We start from the raw sequence: 22,618 nt of genomic DNA, 5'->3' as shown, positions 1-22,618 counted from the left end.
AATTAAATTGACAAAAAGAGGAAGTGTGGAGCACAGAGATACCAGGCATGTGGACCATCCGGCAGTTGCAGTTCTCCACCAGGTATCGTGTCTCACAGTCGATCCTGCAGGCAGTTATGCTGTAAGAGTTAAAGAAGTCCGAGTCCATCGGAGTAGACTTGCAGTCGCCCCACGGTGGAGGCAGGTACGTCAGCTGAGGGAAAGACAAGTCTGTGTTAATCATAAAGTATTTAAAGTTCTGTCTTTACGCAAGTGTCCATTTACTGTGTTTGATAGATGACAAATTGTAACTTCATGGTGAGTACATCTGTACTGTTATTGTGAGAGCTTTTCTCCTACGCTCACCTATTTCTAGTCTTTCTCTGTGCCTCATTGCACTGCCCACTCTTTATGGAGCAGCTGTGTAGTAAAAATTGGATGTTATTGCCCAATGTCCAACAAAAATGTACATTTGTATTGTAATTTTGCACAATCAATTCTAAAACAAAAAAATGTTTTTTGGGGGGGCAGGTCAGTAATTCGAATTCAGCATGCAACCTTATAATTTTCTTTTAAAAGAGAGACATTTGCTTCCAAATCTTTAGGCCAAGTACATACTAAGGGTTTGTCTAATGCATCCAGATATTACAAAAATATGACATGATTGACACTGGTGTGAAGCACAGCCTAAAAAATAGCAAAGGCGTGCTCATCATTAGAAAATAAGAAAACAAAATAAATAAATAAGCAAAACTCTACCCAAGCTAGACAACAAGCTATACAACCTACACTCTCCGGCCACTTTAGTAGGCACACCTGTCCAACTGCTCGTTAATGCAAATTTCTAATCAGCCAATCACATGGCAGCAACTCTGTTAAGATCAAACACAAAATTCAAACAAAATCCAGTCAAAAGTCAGCAGATATTCTCTGTTACATTAGACATGTGAGTCTGGCCAAAGTTTCCAGAAAGAGAGTGCAAATCATCACAAGTAGACATCTTGAAGACAGCTTCAAGAGGGCTTACAGTGAGGGAACTCTTTCAACATAACAGTCTGAAGTGCACTCTCGTTTTTCAAGGAGAGACACACTGGACAGAGCAGCAGAGAAATCTCAGGACATCTCACAATTTTTGTCCTGCAGGGAAAAAAATGCTTTAGTAATACGATTAGGTACATGTGGATACCCCAGGTTTCCACATTAAAAACAACACAGATCGCAGAAATACTCTGATTTAATTATCATTTTATATCAAACTACAAAGTGTTTAATCTTCTGATTAAGAAGATCGAGGTTATTAATGTCCTAAATAATCCAGAGACATGGCAAAAAAGTAAAAAAAATAGATGTTTTGCAAAGTACTAATTTTATATTTGCACTTTTCTTTGCTACATTACTGTAATAGTGTTCACATCATACATTTTTTTTTACATTTTTTTTAATCTGATGTGCGATACACTAAATATAAAAAAAATCTAAGACAAAAGACCCATGTGTATATCCATCTCATTGGTTGAAACCGTGCATCAGCGGGTGCTCACACAGCAGTAAATTAAAGGTCGCTGTGATTTAAGAAACTACATTTCATAGTTTGTATCGGTGCAAGAGGCAGGCAAGGGGTGATGCAAACTGGATTTGGTTACTAATAACCCCTAGGTGTTGCTCAGCATGCACATAAAATATCCAGGAACACACAGCGTAGTGCACTGGAAAAAAACAGCCTCAAGTAAAGCCTTATCGGAAGACTAATGAGCCCTCTGCTTAATTTTCACAGCAAGGACATTGCCCAAAGTCAAAAAGAACATAAAAACCATCCCCGATGCACACAACATGATGATAAATAGGTCCATTATTACTTGGATTAAATGTACTGGAAGAATTGTAAGACTTGATTAAAGCTCTTCTAAACAAGGTAGTTTACTGTTAAAAATACAAAAAATTTTCCAACTGTTTAATAATTGGAAAAGCATTAAATTACTCTCAGGTAGCTGAACAGTTTTTAGCAAAAAAAAAAAGCTGTCAAACAGGCTTTTAAGACTTTTTGGAGTGCAGCTATCTGTTAAACAAATCAAGATAAGACGGTGACCCCCAATTTCCCATTCATTAGCTGGCTGAGAGAGCAAATAAAAAGTAGAAAGCGGGATGTCAGCAAGAGTCACTGGACAGCAAAAAGACGGTGAAATACTAGCAAACATTAAGGGGGCTTTTGCTTTTTACGTCCAGACAGAGGATACGGTAGATTTTTCCCTTTTATGGGATGATGATGAGTGACACTTTGGCCTGATGAAAAGTCTTTGAAAGCTTTTCACCGCAGCACTGCTGAAGCAGAGAGTTGAACGAGTGTGAGTAAACTGCATTAGATTAATGAAGAGTGAGACTCCCAGACAATGGAATAAATAAACAGCGATGGTGGCAAGGGAAGCCGAGAGTGGGAAATGGTATTAAAAAGAGTTATTATATAAAAGGAATTGTAATGGATGCATGGAAGGAGAAAAGTAACCTATGAGACAGAAAACAAAGTTGTGCTAAAGTGCAAAAAGGAAAAAAAAAACCTGCTGCAGAAACGTAGAAAAACACTCAGTAAATAGACGTGGAAGAAGTGATCACTCCCCAATCCCCTTTTTGCTCTTCTCAATTTATTATGCATTGGCTTGTAACATATAAGAGGCGATAGCTGATGATTTATTTGGCTGCAAAATCCCCACGGCACCTAAAATATTATTCAAAACAGCATGAACAAACCTTCAGACACCCACCTCAGCTCATTCTACCAAGACTGATCTCGAGGAAGCAAATGAGCAAAGTTTATTTACTTTTTTATGTTACGATTCTGTGTCACTCACTGAACTGCAACTCCAAGTTTTCAAAGTACCGCACTTGGGACCTACATGTTAGTCTTTTAGGCAATAAACAAGCTTTTAAGCATCTTTTCCAAGAACGAAAAACTAAAATAAACTTTCCTCAACTGCTTTATGGGAACATTTTCCTTCAGAGTGAAGCACAGAATTACCTCAGAGGCTAAGTTATAGTTTTCACATATTTCATGTGAATGAAGAAAAGCACAGAAACGTAAAAGAACAATTTAATTGTGATACTGCAGTGCTGACCTTGCAGGGCGCCTTATCTCAAGTCCCTGGTTACTAAAATAAAGCCTGGAGTGTTATGTATGACCAAAAACAGTTTGTTAAGTCAGCACGGCTCAGCCAGAAAGAACACAGTGAAATATTGTTCAGAAGTGACAGAGCAAACTGAGCAGTGGCTCAATGCATCAGTAAATCAATGTCAAAGTGGCTTCACAGAAGATACTTTTTGTGAGGTTGAGGGATTTGATGGAACAGCGGGGATGAAAAGCGACTGAATGAAGGTTACAGTTTAGAAAAGAAAAAGAGTTCTGATTTATTTTGCTGCATGCTGTTTGGATGTTTTGCACTGCTGAATGAAAAACAGACCATATCCAGTTTGGGTTTGGTCCACGTTACACATATATGGTTTTCCATGAAGTGGCCTATCAAATTGAAGAAGAAAGAATATAGAAGGAAGGGATCTATAGTTACCGACTATCAAAAAGTAATCACCGTACATGTGACATTTAGACGATCCTTGACTATTTTTACTATTTTTTTTCGGTTAAAACATCCTTTCAGTCATCATTTTTGCGATACATTAGGGGTAATTACAGCTATTATTCCTGGTGGGCTGACTGACATTACTCTCTTACAGATTCTCTTGTTTAAAGATTTAATATGACTCCAAGCTGAGTAGACCTTTCAAGATCACTATATGCTAAACTATTTTAGCAGAGAACAGTAAAAATCACTTAAGTTCAGACATAATGGAAAGAATTGATCTTCACAAAAGCAATGGCTGCAGCTCCAGTCAATAACTCTGCTGACTAACCCATTCTTAATTTAAGGGGGTAGAGATCCAGACTCTGCGTTTTGTTGGTATTTACTTGGTTAGAATAGATTGCCACAAGTAGAATATAAAGGAATGTTGTATTTTCTGCACCATAAGGAACACTTGAAAACATTAATCAAGAAAAAAAAAAAGTGTGCCTTATGTATGGATTGATTCATTTGGTTGTGTTTACTGATGTCGAAGACATTTTGAGAAGTTAACGAGTCTCTGTCAAAATGTCAGAAACTAACGATTCTAATGTGTTGTGGACAAGACAAGTTCTAGAGCTACCCTTAAAGTAGTTAAAAGTCTGACTGACTGACAGACTTATCTAACTTTTTTGTGTCCAAAATTCTTGTTTTTTGCTAGTAACTATCAATGTTGGAAGTTAGTGTTGTCACAGTGGGCTAACCTTCTTTTTTGAGGTAGGCCTGTTTTTTACATGTTGCAAACAAGGTTTGTGTGAATATGCTAGTGTGGCTAATGTGTAGCCGTTTCGGACTGTATTTTTCTTTAGGTGTTACTAACAAGGTTTTGAGTTAGGTATTCACAGTAATGTTTGTTTTTTACTTGTTACATACAAAGATGGGAGCTATGGGAATTGTGAACATGCTAGCGCGGCTAACACTTCTAAGGTGGCTAACGTGTAGCATGTCACAAAAACGTTCTAGGGTTACTGTTAAAACGGTCTGACTGACGGACTTTTCTCTGACTTTTTCTGTCAGTCCGATCTGCCAAAAGTTGGAAAACAGACCATTCATTGACTTTGCACTTTATTGTGCAGAAAGTATGCTAGTGTAACTATCAAAGAAGTGATACATATACTGTATATGTAACTTTGTTGCTTGAAAAAAGTCAGGAAAAACTTGAAACATTCGGGCTTGCTGAGAGTGGTGGGGGTAAACCAACACTACAGGATGAGAGGCAATGCAAAGATCGAACAGATAGCTGTGCCTCAAAAGCGGTAAGAGCTGGAGTGCTGCTGCTACACAGACTAGAGCTTGATCAACCCCAGCAGGGTCGCCAGGGCTCCATATGGATGTCTGATGTTGAAAAAGTAAAAAAAAAAACAACCCACAGATCTGAAGGCAAATCAAAGGGAGAGCCATCATAGATGATGTGTCGGTATGGAAGAGGACCCTTTCAATGACAATTTTTAGTCTTATTTATGTTGGTTTCTTTTACCTGTTTTTGAGCAGGCAGAGAATCAGCCAAAAAAAAAAAAAGTCTTGTACTTTGTATCTGCATATTTCATCACACTAAGAAGGTTGGCTGCAGGGTGAGTTTCTGCACACTTAAAAAGATATTTCATCGTTCTGTTTCTTTAAACTTTAAAGTGGGGGTATAAATAGTCTATAAAGCCTCAAATATGGCTGGTCAGATCATTCCACAATATTTCATTTTTTGATTTAATAAGCCTTTTAGGGTTTCCGTTTCAAAGTATCTTTAACTACTCCCTAACTTTATCAGTTTTTTTTTTTTTTTTTTTTTTTTGAGAATGTGTGATGTATTTGTTGGTTTCATGAGAATAATTGCTTCTTATTTATTTATTTACATCATACAAGATTTGAACACATTTAATTGCTTTATTTGGTCTTCTCATAGTCTGACTGATTTTATTTTTTTGGACTAGTATCTTGACATTTGAATGTAAGCAGGATTGGTTTGAAAAAATTAACATCCGCGAAAGAAACCTACAGTGACTGTCACACTGCAAGTAAGAAACAGTCCAATTACTCCATGTTCCATTTGACATTGATCTCAAAGCACTTTGAATTGCCTCACTGTATAAGAGGTGCAATTCATTTAAAGCTGTTTTATACAGCTTTCAACTTGCCCGTTTTAATGGCACAGCAAGCGCAGCACATTAGAAAGAGGGAGAGATCCAAATTCTTTATGTAATCTGAATATGATTTCAGCTAAAGAAGCATTTACTTATCCTTAAACTATCTCATAAATGTTTGGGTGCAGTTATATCGACTATCTTAAATGCAACTTTATGTTTAAATATGATTGAAAAAAGTCAAAAAAAATGTATTCTTGGATGTAAAACTAATTTTGCTAAGTAATTCTTTGAATAAAAAAAATTGCATTATTAATGTATAATAAATACATGTATAAGCCAGGGGAAAATATTTTATAGCATAAGAAATTAAGTTAAAATATGAATAAAAAGTTAAAAGGAAAGTCTTAACAGTGCAAAAAAAATTGAAATGTTTATTATGAAATTGCAAACATATATTTTATCTACTGCTTTGCCCTCATATTCTGTCATCTCCTGTTAGACGTACCCGTTGTTCTTGACAGGAGACAAAAGTCTGAAACCCCGGTGCCACTCCGAACCCCAGCTGGTCTATGAACGGCGGCTCATCCTGGGTATGGATTTGAACTTTGATCCCGGCTTCAAACGACGTCTCGTCTGTTGAAAAGAAGAGGTTAGGACAGCTACAACAGAGATGATGATGATTTGCACACACAGGCTCACAGGATCAAGGTGCAGCAGCTGGTACTAATCAGGATGAAGCAAGCGTCTCACAGTGATGGAATGTGCTTCTGTGTGTCTGAGGAAAGCAAACTGCAAAATAAAAATAGTTCTATAAGTAATAGAGAATCCTTACTTTGTGTGAGTGATTTGAAAATATCACTTTGTGTTTTCGTTTGAAAGATTAAGTTGATAGGTTTCCAGAAATACTCTTTTCCAGGAGCTGTATGTCCAGGAAGGAACAACAGCGAGAACAGTATCTCTTATTAAATAAAAGATGGCGTTGATAAAAGCGAAATCAATATAGATGAAATTTCCGTTTCCCACAACAGTGTGCAGTACAAACTTTAGAGGATCTATTTGTGCAAACTCCTTCTGTCACTTTCGCAGTGACCTAAAGATGTCTATTGTGCAGAAGGTAGGTTGGATTCGAGACATTTTGCTCCTTTGAGCTCTGGTTCAGGGGATAAAATAGGATGTTTCTTTGCGTTGGCCTTTTCCTTTCTGGTTGTCACTTGGTATCATCTAAGTGCAAGGCTTTCTTGCTACTTTCAATTAAGAAGCTCTGAGACGTGTCTGGAAAACAGCAAGAAAGCCTCCAAACACTGCAGGCTTTAACTGTCACACATTGCTGTCGTGAGACTGGATACAAAAGCATTTTTTGTTGCTGCCAGGACAAATCCTCCAGGCTTATAACTGCATTTTACATGGAAACATGTAACATTTAATACAAGTTATGGTCATAAGTTATTATTTTTTTATAATTTTGATGATAATAACACATTTTTCATCATAACCAAAGATGGAAGATAATAAAAAAAATATGACCTTTTGAGCTATGAGTTTAAATATTTTTGCCCAACACTCAAAAAAAAAAAAAAATCAATTATTTTTGTCTTTAGTGTTTTTCTAATTATTCGTGCAAGATATTGACCTACAATCGATATCAAGTTCAAGATATGACTGCCAAAGTTAATTTAATAAAGCTTTCACATGCCTTTTTACAGGTCAGCTGCTATAATTAAAATGATCTCTAATTAAATGTTTTGATACCATGGTCCGGGTGAATACTCAATTCTGATTGGTTGCAGGGTGGGGTTGAAGGAGAGTGATAATGTACACCTAAAAAAGGAGTTCCGGTCGCATAGCCCAAATGTTCTATATCACTGCGCTGGCCAAAATCCCAGTTGGTATTCCAATTGTTAGCATGTTTCAAACAGATAAATAAATAAATAAATAAAAACAAAACAAATGATTTTATTGTAGTTGCCTTTAACCAGTTTGGTTAATTTGATCAGTTTGAAGACTAGGATCCAGCAGAAGAGAAGGAGAGAGAATAAACTAAGAAGGAGAAAAATACGACACAAAGAGGAATTGAGCAGTTGAACAATGTAGACTTTGGACCGTGGGTGTCCAAATCCAGGCCTCGAGGGCCGGTGTCCTACATGTTATCCAACCAACCTGCCATTGAAGCTCCTTACTGGCTAAACGCACCTGATCCAGGTAATCAACTGTAGATAAGGCAAGATTTCTGGAAAACAAGCAGGAGGCCGGCCCTCGAGGCCTGGATTTAGACACCCCTGTTTTGGACTGTTTCTTTGATGCAAACTTTTACCTCATCATCTGGACAAAAACAAGCAGGAAGAGGTGAACTTTCTCTGTGTTTTATTTCAACCTATCATAATGATCAGTGTATAAATCTCTTTTCTCTGCTGCTGTGGTCGAGGTCGGTGCAAGCTTTGAAGGCCACGTTACCATGACGAAGCGTCGCACCACATATCAAAATAGTCCACTTTTTGTAAAAAAAACATTTAAACCTAACAATATTATATTATTTAAAAAATACTGAACACATATTTATTTCCCAAGTGAGTATGGTATAGGCAGGATAATGCTCTTTGAAGTGTGCATTATCAGAAATTCATGGATGTCACGCTCTCTGTTAACTTCTGATAATGCACACCATGTCGGGTATTGTCCCTTAGATCTAGTAATTTGATTAAAACCTAAAGGCCAAAAATGTGTTTGTTGCCATGTCATACATAACACGCTATTTGTTGCTCTTTTTGATTGCTCAGTAATAAAATCCAGCTTGGTCAGCTTGAGATTGAATGATTGAGCTCATTGTAGGATTTTCCACTTTCCACAAGTACTCCATCGCGTCTTTTTCATAATATGATTTAGGCCTCTCACTGAGTACTATAAAGTGCTTTTAAATCAACTTTTGAGTCAACCCAGACTGTATATCACTATATACTTCAGATTTCTTTTAACTGCTCCCGGCCATTGTCTGACTAAAGTCTATTCTAGCCTATTCTGCTTTTGAGGCTTATGAATGATTGGCACTTGTGGTAAACACTATATTCTTGTGAAGTCTTCTGCATTGCAGACTTGCATAATAATATGATGGAAGTTTCCCTTTCCATCAAAAGATTCCTGTGATCGTCCTGTCCCGTCCTTTCATGCAGAAAAACAAACCAGAGCGTTCTGCTTTTCTCCGTCTCATGTTTATCGTCTCTGTTTGGTGCATCCATTGAGTTTCTATGCTCCAAAATGGTCTGTGATCACAGCTTTGATCATACTGAGGATTCACACCAGAAAACAACTCCGGGTGCTATTTTTTGTATCTAATACGAAAGGAAAACCACCAGTTGATGAAAATATGTTTTAATGGTTTACAGTTATGTTGAGGGTTTTTTTATATGAAAAGACATTTAAGTTTTTTAGAAACTACACCCAAACTGAACCCTTTATGCCATAAAAACCTAAAGAACCGTCACTCTCATGGCCAACGTGAATCAGCAGAGTCTGATGTGGAGAACAGCGCACAGCTGCTTTTCTTCTTATGTTAGTTGCACAAACGGTTAAAGAGTTTTGCAAGTCGAAAGAACGTAAACACTGGAGCTTAAGTTAAATGCTTAAGCTTTAAGCTGACAGATCTTTCATTTTGAGGGTGCAAATATCATGCGGCTAACTATATTTAACAGCAAGTAAACATACATTTGAATTAATCTCATCCGAAATGACAGAACAGCCTCTAGTTTTTAAAGTAAAACACTAAGGTCTAATTTAAGACGGGAAAGTCTGCTTTGTACTTGTTTCCCATAAAGATCAGCTTGACAACTTCGAAGCTGAAGTTGTCCTTCACAGAGCAGCCAGCACAGCATTTATTGCTGTCAATCTGAAATCCCTGAAATAGGTTTTCTAAGAGATTTAGGACATAAATGCTTTGCTGTCCTGGGTAACTTTCTTTAAAGAAGCTGCCAATTCTGCTGGGAGATAGGTTTCTGTTACCTGAAGCTTTTCTGGAACCTTTCTAATTCCTTCGTACAAATAAGACAGATTGAAGAGTTTACTCTGTCCTTCAAATCTGTTATCTTTTATCCACATGTATTGAAGGAAACCCTTCAAGAAAAGACATTCTTAGGAGATTTTTCACATTTTTATGCCTACGATTGTATTTATCCTTTAATCTTTGGTTTTCTGCTAGTTTTAGTTCAAGTTTGATTAGAAGTGGATGAAAAATAATCAGTATTGAAATCAGTGCATCAGCTCATCTTCCTTAATGGATGGCTAATCTTAAATTGTTCTCACTTGGGTGAACGATTTTCTTCTGCTTGGCTGAGCTCTTAAACTGTAGATAGAGGCCGGCAATCACAGAGGATTTCTTGCTGCAAAATAATATCATATGACAAGTGATAAATGGCCCACAATACATTTATAGCAACAGTTCTTTTATATTTGACAAATTGTTTGATGATTGCTTTGGGATGCAAATTATTTAAGCAGTTTTAATTAAACTATTTTAATTTGTTGTTAATAATACAACTCATAGTTGATATTGGTTCATTTTGAACAATCCGATTGACTAAAAAGTAATCCAGAACATCTTTGTTTTTTATTTTCATTCTCATTTTCAAGATTTACATATAATGCGGTACAAATCCAAATGTTCAAACAACATCACATTTTGCATGTGTAAGCAACTTTGATGATGATGATCTCAAATCAAGGAAATAAAAATACTAATAATTTAAGAAAGGAAAATAAGTAATTAAGACAAATTAATATAAATAAAAGAGGGGGAAAATATAAATTTTATAGTCCCCCTCCAATGAAAATCCTGTTTTTTGTGGGATTTAACATGTATGTGAGGCCTTTTTCTTATAAAAGAGAACAAATATAATAAGAAATCATTCTGTTTTTGCATTTCTGAGTATTTCTCCTTTTAAATTGCTGTCAATCAAGCTGTCGCAGAAACGCTCTGTTTGAATTAATGAGCTGTTAATAAGTCACGAGAACTCTGCTGCACATGCACTAAACCCCTCATCTGGCCCAGCTAGCGTGTCTAGCTCAAGTACCGGAGAAGAGAAGATGGCGTCTTCTCATCGACTGCGGTCAAATGCGTTTGCATTTCCGTGGTCAAATCAGCCGTCACTGGATTTTTTTGTGAGAGTTTCATACAATGCTTGCAGTAGCAGGGCTGAGAACGCTGGAAAATCTTAATGAGACTCCACGGAGCTTCTTGATGTGACCACGGAAATGCGAACGGCGGCTCATTTGACCGCAGTTGTAAAGGATTGTAAATTAATGAAAGACCATTTTGGTGTTAGCTTTCTTTATTTTCTCAAGAATTCTGCTCTAAGAAACCAATGGATTGAATGTATTGGTCACAGCAACGTCAATAAACATTCAACAATTAGCTAAAAGAGTCTTTGGTGAACTGAAAGGAGAAAGAATCAGGATTTTGGAGTCAGTTCGGTCCATGAAGATCTTCACTTCCTCGTCTGAGTTGAAATCCGGATCAAAACCATACAGCTGGATGTTATTGATATTGCTACACATTTTTATGTAGTGGTAAAGATTTACGCTAGCGAGACACAGAGCTATCATAATCAGACAGGGGAGGATCAGGGGCGGGGCTGCTCAACTCGACTTTAAAAGCCACGCCCCCTCAGAGGAGATTTTGGAAACAGAGACTTCAGATCAACATGAAAAAATTGCTTTTTAAGACATTTAGGTTGTGGAATTTAGTTAACAACTTCTAAATAATAATTAAAACACTGCTGGGAATGTTTTTTAAAATAAAAATTTTTCATAGGGGGACTTAAAGGAATAGTCAATTGTTTTTACACATTGGTCATTATGGCTTGATATTTTTTTTATTCCCATCACATGTGTATTGTCTGTTGTGTTAGTACTTTGTCGTTTTTACATTACAGTAAAATCCAAATGACCTTTTCCAAAACAAATTATAATCCACCCCAATAAATTTCACCACAGTTCTAAATTTTGTTAAAGTTTTAACCTGTGATTTATCCATTAAGATTGATACAAAAACAACTTTCCTTGTTGGAATTCTGCCTCTAAAAAGTTTCTTTTTTATGCCAAAATGTCAGAGCTAAAGTTCATGACAGCAGTGTTTGTGTTCTTAATAATTCAGTGTCCTTGATTGCTGTGTTTAATGTGCTTGTGTTCAGATTTGGTTTGGTTGATTTTTAAGCTTTCTTCTCACTCACAGACACATAACATTTCAGTTTTCTCATTCACAGACACATAAGGTCTTAGCTGTGATTATCAACAGCTTTTTCAGTATCTGCTAATTAGCTCTCAGTATACTCACTGCCAGATGCTCTTGTTGTCACCCTTTTGTCATGTTCCAGTCTTAGTTTTGTTATGTTTTTGAGTTTGTAACTTTTGGTTGTTCATATATCAGATTTTGTTCCACTGCACAAATCTTCCTTGTCTCCTGCATTCGGGTTCACTTCAAACCTCCACTACACACTGCTCACTCTATTAGAAAATCTACTTAGCCTACCTGTCTCAATTCCTTTTCTTTCACCTTTTAATTAAGACACTCCAGTGAATGTCAGGGAATACTTTTTGGCTTCTGGAAAATGTGTCTTGATGGAAGATATCCGTCAAATTATACACTCCCTCCCCACCAAATTCACTGATAAGAATTGTGTGAATATGAAAGTATAATGGAAAAATTGTAGATATCGAGGAAAGTACTTCATAAAATAATAATTGCATCAGGCCAGAGTGTGTATAAAATCAGACTTATATGGAAGGAAGAGTCCGGATGCGATTTCCCAGACTGCCTGGGGAGTTGCTGGTGTTTTTGAGGAGAACAAGCTCCAGCCTGGTTGCAAACATGTCAGACTCTTTCTAGTTTGCCATAAAAATTCTCTTTTATGTTGTTTCTCATTTTTTTGAGCATAAGGGGATGCTACACACTACTAGACTTTTTCATTTATAACAAAATAAGGTGAAATATACAGGATTTTTCATAAAGTCGTTACAGCGGTGTATATTGGAGACCGGTTTAAATCTGTTTTTTTATTTTTCAGTCCACAGTGGCAGTTTATTTTAGTAAAGTGACAGCATTTTCTGATATCTTTCTCACATTTCATCCCCTGGTGTTTCTGATCTCTGCTTGTTTATTTCTCGGACCTTTTCTTGGACTCTGGCTTGTCCTTGTCAGAAACTGTTTGCCTGATCCAGACTGGCTCCCTGTGTACCGGACCCATGAAAGTAGATGCCGTTTTTGACCTTGAAGCTGCCTCCAAGTCGTGCAGCAAAGCCTCATTGCCAATTTCCTTTCAAATTGCTGTTGACCACATTTAGCATTCTGGGAGAGTTTCTGGACATAAATGTAGCTGCACATCAATGGCAGCTGGTGGTTGAAAAAAAAAAAAAAAAGAATAGACTGTGAAACCAAATAAAATCAGCTCTAAAAATCAAGACATTTACGGGACACAGTCTGACACGCTGGGCTACAACTCTGCAAGTCCAAAAGTGAAATCATTTTTCAATGACTTCATATCACTGCATGCATAATGCGCCCATAAAATTCACAAGGGAAATAATTTACTGAATAACTTCTGGAGGAGAATTTGTACAGCATGTTGGAATGAATCCTCCAGAGTCAACTGAATATGAAATTAAAATCTGAAATAACGAGACTTCTGACACTTGTGGACTGGCACTGAAGGAACTTGTCAGTGCAACTGATGTCTGAGGCTTTAAGGAGAATACAAATATTTGTGAACAACACAGCCGATTTAAAGTCCTGCGTATCAAGGTTATAAAGTAAATTAAGAGAGGCGTGTGGATTCTGAAGGCGGGCAAAAGATGAAACAGAAGTTGACCCGTATAAAAAAAAGGTCACTTTAAACTATAAATCAACTAAAGGGTGAGAATGAGCTGAAACAAATTAGTGTCTGTGTCTGGAAAAGTAAAGCTCAGTTTGAGAATATAGTTTGTTTAATTTCCATTAAGGGATGAGTCGCACATCAGCATGGAACAAGTGACGCATCTCAGTGATCTCTAAAGGAACGGATGTTAATCAGAGACAAGACTTGTTTGGTTACGTTGATCTGAGGTGGTTAAAACAGCAGGTCATGCATTCAAAATACTGAGGCTAATTGGATGATAACAAATGTTTTATCAGAATAATGTATGATTATTAGGAACATTAAAGTAAAGCATTTGTTTTTATTGCATTTTATTACACCTGCACAAATACATCTTTTTTGTTGTTGATCTTTCGCCATACACCCTCAGCTGTCACTGCCCTTCCTGACCCAACCCTGTATTTTATTTGGGCTGGGGACCGGCACAGGGACACTATGTGGCTACATCGGTAAACAATAGCATGAAGGGTCATCGTATAATCCCTAAAACTTTTCCCCACACTCCTCATAAACAGCTTCTGTTATTTAATGGCCTTATAGAAAGAAAAATACTGTTTATTAATGTAATAAAACCACTGATGCACAATGTGTGTGCTTTTAAATTTAAATAATACGAAAAGGGTGATTGCTTTCCGCTCTTACTGCTGGCTCGACGATGGCGGTGAGCACAGTGCTTGTGTGACCACATTAACTGCTTCGTCTCATTAAATTTCCAGCATCCATAAACTATTGATAACAACACAAAGCACCAATACATAAAATGAAAGTTCAGGAACCCCTGAAGCTTCACTTCTGATGATGACTTTATCCTAAATGGAAGAGCCAATAGCATTGGTTTTAAATTCTAGTTTTTTGTCATCTTGGCATTCGGTTCATTCGACCGCTATGCTACAGTAAAATGTAGTTTTTCTGATCAATATTCATCAGCATATTGGTTGCTAACATTATTTCTTTGGAAAATTGTTAATTTCTAAAGCGTATTCTCATCAATTTCCTAATCAGTTACAAGGAGAATAAAATGTATGACTATTACATGAATTTTTCATTGGCCTCACAGTGAGCATAATCAAGTTTAGTTAGTCTGTCAAAGGATTACAGAGAAACCCCAGTGATATGTGATATTTGAAAGAGTGAAAATATATTTTATATTTTAAAAAAGCTGTCAGTTTTTAAAAAAAAATAATGTAATCTTACAAACTCTGTTCTGAGATGGATGATAAATGTCACTGAAGATATTACAGTTCTTTCTGAAATGATGTATATGCCAGAGGTAAGAATAACTACCAGGTTAATTTAACTTCATCAGGTAAACTTACCGGTCTCTCCCCACACAGGTAGGTACTCATCTTGCTGGATGTCTAACATCAGCTCCAGCCCGTTGCCCGTCCCGCCTTTCATTGTCACCATCAGGGGTTGTCCATCTTTGCCTGAATTAAATGTGTAGCATTTTCCATACCGGGTGAATATCTGAAACACACAAAGGAATTAACTTAAGTGATGCTTTTTTTTCTTTTTTTTCAAAACTTTATTTTGTTTTTAAAATTGTTTTAATCATTAAACAGGAAAATGTTTCAAAGACGGAGAGAAGAAACTATGACAAGCTAAAACAAATTACAACATCCTGATTTTTGTTTTGGCAATGTCAAGATTCTTACTTGAAGAGCTTTGACATTTAAATAGCAACTAAGAAAAGAGAGAATAATTAGCTTTAACATAATAGTCAAACTGTTACTCATCTAACTTCTCAAATGTGAATTTATATGTGTTAGATATTTATTTAGGGTGTTTAACAATCATTTTCTGGAGTTGCCTAAGAAAATGTTTAATCCCTAGAAGTCCAGCGTTTTGAGGGTTTTTACTTCTTTACAGTTTAATTATTTATCCTTAAAACACTTCTTTGTGGAAATGCTTGATGTTCATCAGTTTTAATACACCCCAACCATCCATTTTCTTATCCATGAGGTTGCTGGAGTCTTTCCCGGATTCTGTTATGTGAACACAGGAGGCACTCTGGCCAGGTCACCAGTGTGTCACAGGGCACATCATCCCTCCCACACACACTCACATGCACACCTAGGGGCACTTTAGAATAACCAATTAACCAATGAAACACGGAAACACAGGGCAAAACAGGGAAAACACGCAAAAGCAACATAGAAAGGTCCCAGCTGGGATTTGAACCACGCCGTTTGGAGCCCTACTACAAACCAACTTCTCTTCTTTGTGTTTTTTTAAATTGAATTTATTATTATTATTATTATTATTTAAATATTTTCATTATATTTAACAAAAAATCTACACTGAACCAAAAACTGCCCTAAAAAACTACATTCTGAGTATTCAATGTTAGCACTTTTCATGGCTAAAATTACAAACACTGAGATCAAACAGTTTTTCATAAAATGTTTAGAGACAAATAAAAATGTATGAATCTCAAAACAAGACAGACAAGGTAGAAAATGCAAAAAACAAAAAAAAAGTCAAAGCTCCACTAAACAATAATATCTTTCAAGGATTTATGTCAGAATTATGTACCATAACTTATGTTTGTGAAGATAAATGAAAACATTTTTGCAACTTTCACATGAATGATAGCGACACTAATGGAGTGTGGTGGTGGTGGTATTGGGGGGGATTCATCATTATAAATAACTGATGTGATTAACATCCGAAGGTTCAGAGACGGCTAAGGGTTAAGGTGAAGACCAGAATGCAAAATTCTGAAGCAAATGGAGGACGAAGTACTTATTTAATAAATAATTTACTTATTTGAGGGCATACCAAGTGAAAGTTTAGGAATGCTAGAAATACAAGACTGACGTAATCCAAACGCACTTGCTGATGGCTGACATTAGTGACAGCCAAAGACGCAAGGAGACCACATATTGAAGAGGGAGAATAGCAAAACAAAGTCAGATGAGGCAATTAAATAGAACTAGGTGACATACTGACAGGAAATTAGATCATTTATGAAAAATACATACTTCTTGTACTTAGCAAAGCCATTATGACACAATTTAGTAACTACATTACAATTGTAAGGTTAGGTTTTTGTGATTTCTAATTTTCAGGGTCAAAGGACAGACATTTGTCAAAACTGGTGGTGAGCTACTACTCCATAAAGCGTTTTCTGCCTCCTTGGCAAAGACATGATGATCAGTGGACTAATGGATGCAAAATTTAATCCAAAAGATCAGGAAATGGAAGTGCATGGCTGAGAGCCAAAATAAAAAGTTAGCTTACTCTGTTGTCCGGCCGCATGATTGAGAGCTCTGCATCAAAGCATCTTAGTTCCCAATTAACATCGCATTAACCTTCAGCATTTTGACATTCATGTGGAAACGGTGGGAGGACATAGGTGGTGGGTGGCAGGAGATAATAAGTAACAAAAGGCAGGAAGTGAAGAAGGAAGTCTTCTTTTTATGGACACCCTATTAGTTGTGAGAAGAATCCCTTTTGAAGATGCAGAACAAAATACAATTGAAAAGACAATTCTTTTTCTCTCCACTGAATGTTTTGTGTACAGTTTAGAAGGCGTTTATTACACAGTTGACATATGAGTCACACATTCTGATGACTCAAATACCAAAAACAGCAGTTTAAAGGCAAAATGTACCAAAAAAAAGTTATTATTGAAAATGTAAACTCTGCTTGTAAGAACTATACACAAATTGCATATGATTTCATCCTAAAGTGTCAGTGCAGGAGCCTTGAACATCTAAAATGGTACAATATAAAAAAAAAATCTCTGTCGTCTGACAGTGAAAAGCAATATGCAATATGACCTTTTGAGAGCATAAGTGGCAAAAACTGAGTGAAAAAAGAGAGCCTGCGATGCTGGCTTATGCGCAGAATGCAGATATCAATAAAAGGTCACTGAAATCCATCTCCAGTCCAGAAGCTTTCTGTCACTGCAATCTGATTTCTGCTTATCATTTATCACCGAAGTGTAAAAAACTGCCATAACAGCTTCCATTTGTCCAGCAAGATATCTTAAAATAATGGGGGACATAAATATACACACATATATATAGTTACTCTGTCAAGGTTTTCAATTAAGCCGGTCTCTAAAAAAACTTTTTTTTTTAATTCCACACATGGTTGTCTTAGAAAAAGTCTTGAAAACAGGGTTTTGGCAGATACACATCAAGAAAATAGCAACAGGACTGTAGCAGCTGGGCCGACGTCTTCATTGTACATGCATGTGAGGGTTAGCATGTTTACACAAGAATATGAATGATGAGATTTGTATGGGAGAGGGGGTACGGCCTGTGGCTGCATGTGTACAAGCCCCCCTGCCTGCCATCTGCGTGTACGTGTTCCCAATGTGGTGATTGACTACAGGAGGCCTGCAGTCAGGGTTGCTGTGGAAACGAGGAGATTGTGCCGGCTGCATTGAGTGAAGAGCAGCAGTGGTGGTGACCTTGGGGAGTCGGGATCTTCACTGTGTTGTGCGGCTCTGTGGTTTGAGCTTCCTCTCAGCATGCCTCCTTATGTCTGTCCATCAAACAGCCTGTCAGTCTTCACCTGTTGAGCTTGATAGAAAAGCCTGTTCTGCGTCCGTTTTCGGTTCGGCCGCATACGGCTTTGTGGGGAAGGCAACATGCAGTCTGCCTGGAGCTGTGTAAAACAATGTGTGAATGAGTCCAAATGGAAATAGACTGATTATTGTTGAACACTTGAAAGCTCTTAACAATAGCTTTCCAAGGTGATTTTGTGTATGTGCGCATGAATAAAAATTGCATTGCTTCAGATCTTTGTTCCACTTTACAATGAGCACTTTACATTCCGTCTTAAATGCTGCTTCGACTTAAATATTAAACACAAGAAATAAATATTTTAATCAACCCCACCTTAGTGGAAACGCACATTGTCCCCTCTAGTCCTTGCATGACAAAAAAAAAAAAAAAAACATTTCTCGTCTTTCTCTTCGATAAATAATTCACAGAGACACTCTGCGAAATGTTGAGATGGCCCTCAGCTATTTTTCATCTGACAATGTGACAAGGATGAACAAGCTGTTCCCTAAAAGTTGCCAGAGAATCAGTTTACCTCCTGCTTTGATTTGTAAGATCAGCGCGGAGCTCAAATGCGCAATGAATGTGGACACTTACAAAAACCTACATCTGAGAAAAACAAGTTGAAAAGTGATTATTAAAAAGCATGCCCTCTTTCATTTACACACATAACGATGCATATAATTTTAAGGAGATTTCCATTTAAAATACAGACACAATTTGTTTTGCTTTTGGTCTTTAAAATTGGAAAATGTTTTTTTTTTTTGTAAAGCACTTTGAGTCATATTAGTGGGAAAAGTGCTATACTAATAAAGTTTTATTTGATTTGATTTAAGGATTTTGTGAAAAACAACCTTAGATAAACAACAATCAATAGGATATTATGATTCAAAAGGGAAAAAAACAACTTATTATCTTTCCTTTTCTGTAAGTCATTTTTGAGTGGAGACTGCTGCTGTTTCAGGTTAATACTAAAACCTTTTTTTGGGGGTTTAGGCCCTCGAGGGCCACTGTCACTGCCTGCCTTCCAACAAACCTGCCATTGTATTTTCCAACGTGCCAAACACACCTTCTCCAGGTGATCAGCAGTAGGCAGTCCGGGTTAAAGGATCTTCACAGTTTCAGCCTTCCTGATGCACAATAATGTGGAAAAATAGCCATTTTATGGTAATTTATTTTCCAAGAAAATATCACTCCTGGAGTACAAAATATAACATAAAGAAAGAGTGAAGACCATGTATGCAGATTTTAACTGGATGAAAAACCTCCAATGTTGAGATGCTGTTTATTTTTCTTCCTCATTTGGACTGTGTGTTACAGCAAACATCACAGGTCTGGTAAGTTACTGTATGGTGTGCTCAGATGATGCAGATGCAGCTTCTCAAGGCCGGGCCTAATTATCATGCTCCTTTTTAAGGAAAACAGATTTATTCCTGGTAACTCTTCTAAAAATGTTTACTTGGTCTGACCTTTTCTATTTTTTTGAAAGATTAACTTCCTAACGTGCTAAATTTTTGAATGAAATAATGAGCTTTGAGCTACTATTTCTACTTTGCCAACCTAAAGATGAAACTTGTCATTTACAGTTATGACCAGTTCAGAGATGAATTTCTAAGAATTTTGAAAACTGCTTTTCAAATCCTGTTAGTTAGGCAGTGAGAAAAATTCTATAAGATCCTTGCAGATCTATTTAGTATGTAAACACATACAGATTCCTGACTCACAACAATTAAAACTTCCAATCTCTAGGAAATATTGGAGAGGACCTGTTGACAAAGTTTAATTGATTAAAAGAATATAATAAGACATCTTTTTGATCAACCTTTGAAGTTCGGTTGTCCTGAAGTTCAGAACCCTGTATGACTGATAATCTTCATGATGGTGAGGATGGAGATGCAGACAAATTTGCTTCTTTCTACATTGCAAATCTGTGCTGCATTCAAAACATCTTTCAGTAGTCCTTGAAAGACAGCTATATACTGTAATGCGGTTAAAAACTAATTTCTTAAGTGACTCAGGATGCCTGAAAATTTATAGAAAGGTTATGAGTTGAGGAAAAAACTTAAATAAACCTTTGCTGAAGGTTTCACTAAAACTGAAGGTGTTCAAATAGTTCCCTAAAACGCTTTCACGTAAAACCAAACAATATAACTTTAAAATGTGTTATTAGATATGAAGCAAAAAGCTCTAAAATGTGTGTAAATATAAAAGTATCAAGCAGCTTGCTGTGAATCAATGATGTACAGGGGGTGGGAGAGGAAGGGTTAAAGGCCAGCATCTCACTCTCAGGTTGATTTCTTATCTAAATCAGATCAGCAAGCTACAAGTAAAGTGAGAAGTGCCTTTAGGCTTAAAAAAAGACTCATGTGCAGTTCCAGCAGGAGTAAAGAAGGATGGAGCCATGGAACGGAGAGAGTATTGATGAAGCTGGTGGACCATATCTACAGAGCTTCTAGAGACTCGCATGGGGGGGCTGTTCTTGCACAAAAGTCAATAAACCCTGAAATCTATTGTGAGCAGACGGGCTCACCATCGTCCTCCACACTTCACCTCTTAAGTGTGACGGATTCCACTGCACTCATTCATGCCAACAGCCTGTCTCACCTACCTTGAAGCCACAAAGGGAATCATTGATTATCTATGCAGGAGGACATATCCCCAAAGCTCCAGACTGTAGGCTTATATTTATCACCCAGAATACGGTGGGTTACTCTCTGAAACTGTTGCCCCTCAAAATACTCCACACAACACAAACCATGCCAAAATATTTTAAGAAAAACAGACTGTGGGGGGTTGTGATAGCTTTTTTTGCTATATGAAAGTTTATGATGGGAGAAAGCAGCTCTGCTATGGATCTCTGAGACAAGTGCAACTTAAAGTATTGCAGACAGCAAGTCCCAATCTGATCATCTTTTAATCTATTTTAAAAGCATTCTCGGTGGTCTTTTAATTATAATTTTGCAGTTTTTAACCAAAATTTAAAAATCTGTGTTGTTTTCTTGGAGACAGTTTCTGCAAAGTTCACTAGTAAATCCACTCCCTCTTCTATCTGATTATACGCTCTCCCACTAGCTTACAGCCCTTTACGACCTTCACTTAACTTTACCAGTGGAACAAAAAATGGGGAACAATTTGGGACCTATCCAGACGTACAGAATTGAGCCACTGTCAAGCTTTTTCCAACAGGATATTTGTGTCCGCTCCTGATTTACAACAATTTCAATAAATAAATACTCAGAAAGCCAATTTCATATGCTCTATCATGAGAAAAAATGTTTCAAGAACATGTTAAAAAAACCAAAAGCACAATTTTAATGGGAAGAAATCCAGTCGAAACCTTGAATTATCCCTATGCTGCTAGGAAGCCGATTCTCACACATGAAGCTGGGGGTTTTTTTTGAGTTGCTGGAAGAAAATCTGCTTGTCTGAGTAATATAGTGGGAGCGAGAGTAAAAGAGTGTTTTTCTCATTCTTCTAAATTGAATAATAAAGTAAAATCAATGAGGCTGCACTTCAACTAAATGCACTCAATCACACTGTCTGTCAGTGAACAATGCAAGGGATTGCTAAATTAATCAAAAGTCTTCATTAGAGGGAGATTGGCCTCTTGTAAACACTGAGCTATGATGAGGGGATATGAGCCTATGCTAATATTGGTTTAAAATGAATTCCAAACAAAAATATTTAATTTTACATAAACAAATTGTGATTATTTGAATAGATATTTTATAGAATTTCAGAGTTAACTATATATATATATATATATATATATATATATATATATATATATATATATATATATATATATATACGAAAATATATTACCTTTGGCACAATAAAGAGCACATTTTTAAAAATAAAATATTATTTTTTTTTATTAAATAAACTATTAGTTATATTAGTTATTTTCACAAACTCTTTGCCCTGCCCAGAAGGAAGATGCCTCAATCTCTGAGGCTCCGCCTTTCACTCCTTGTGGGTGCCGCCCATTTCATGACGTCAATTTAGAGCCAGCACAGCGTTTCTGCATTTTTCCTACGAAAAAAAACAACATTCATACTTCTGCAGAGATGGATATGCATATTGTGTATTTCCCTGGGTATGAGCAACCTAGGCGACCGCCTATCGCAACATCTGCTGGATGGCGTGCCAAATCACAGTGGAATATATATATATATATATATATATATATATATATATATATATATATATATATATATATATATATAAAATTCCCGGTTTGATCCACAGCTGGAACAACCGAATCCAAGACCCAGCAGGAGATGCAAAATTTTGTTTTTGCCTAGTGCGCCATGGTGCATTTAAGATGAAAGTGTTTTGCCAATCCCTGCTAGCTCAGCTGAGAAAGTGGGCATATGTGTTAGCCTGTGGGCGGTGCTGGCAGCCCTGACTCTTCCTGGAAGGGGCTGTTCTCCACTTTGTGACGTCACAATGTGAGGACCCACTCCTTTTCGTGGATTGGGAGGGGCTGGTGTTTTGGAGAAATGCTCAGAGATGTGTGAATAGAGCAAGTTACACGGTTA

The 22,618-nt window shown here is 36.9% G+C and overlaps 1 protein-coding gene across 2 annotated transcripts in view; it reads right to left on the bottom strand.

Moving 5' to 3' along the window:
- The window catches only part of asic1b (acid-sensing (proton-gated) ion channel 1b), a 164,739-nt gene that overhangs the window by 9,361 nt on the left and 132,760 nt on the right, over window positions 1-22,618 (bottom strand). For both annotated transcript variants that reach the window (XM_024269150.2, XM_024269149.2), the window contains 3 exons: window positions 14,874-15,024; window positions 6,168-6,295; window positions 43-193 (listed from right to left, as the gene is read on the bottom strand). In XM_024269150.2, coding sequence (XP_024124918.1) covers window positions 43-193; window positions 6,168-6,295; window positions 14,874-15,024 — 430 coding nt within the window. The remainder of the gene's footprint in view (window positions 1-42; window positions 194-6,167; window positions 6,296-14,873; window positions 15,025-22,618) is intronic.

Source organism: Oryzias melastigma, linkage group LG5 (assembly GCF_002922805.2).
Source record: "Oryzias melastigma strain HK-1 linkage group LG5, ASM292280v2, whole genome shotgun sequence".
Classification (NCBI taxonomy): Eukaryota; Metazoa; Chordata; class Actinopteri; order Beloniformes; family Adrianichthyidae; genus Oryzias; species Oryzias melastigma.
Note: the sequence above shows the minus strand (reverse complement) of the source record. Positions and strands in the feature narration are given on the sequence as shown.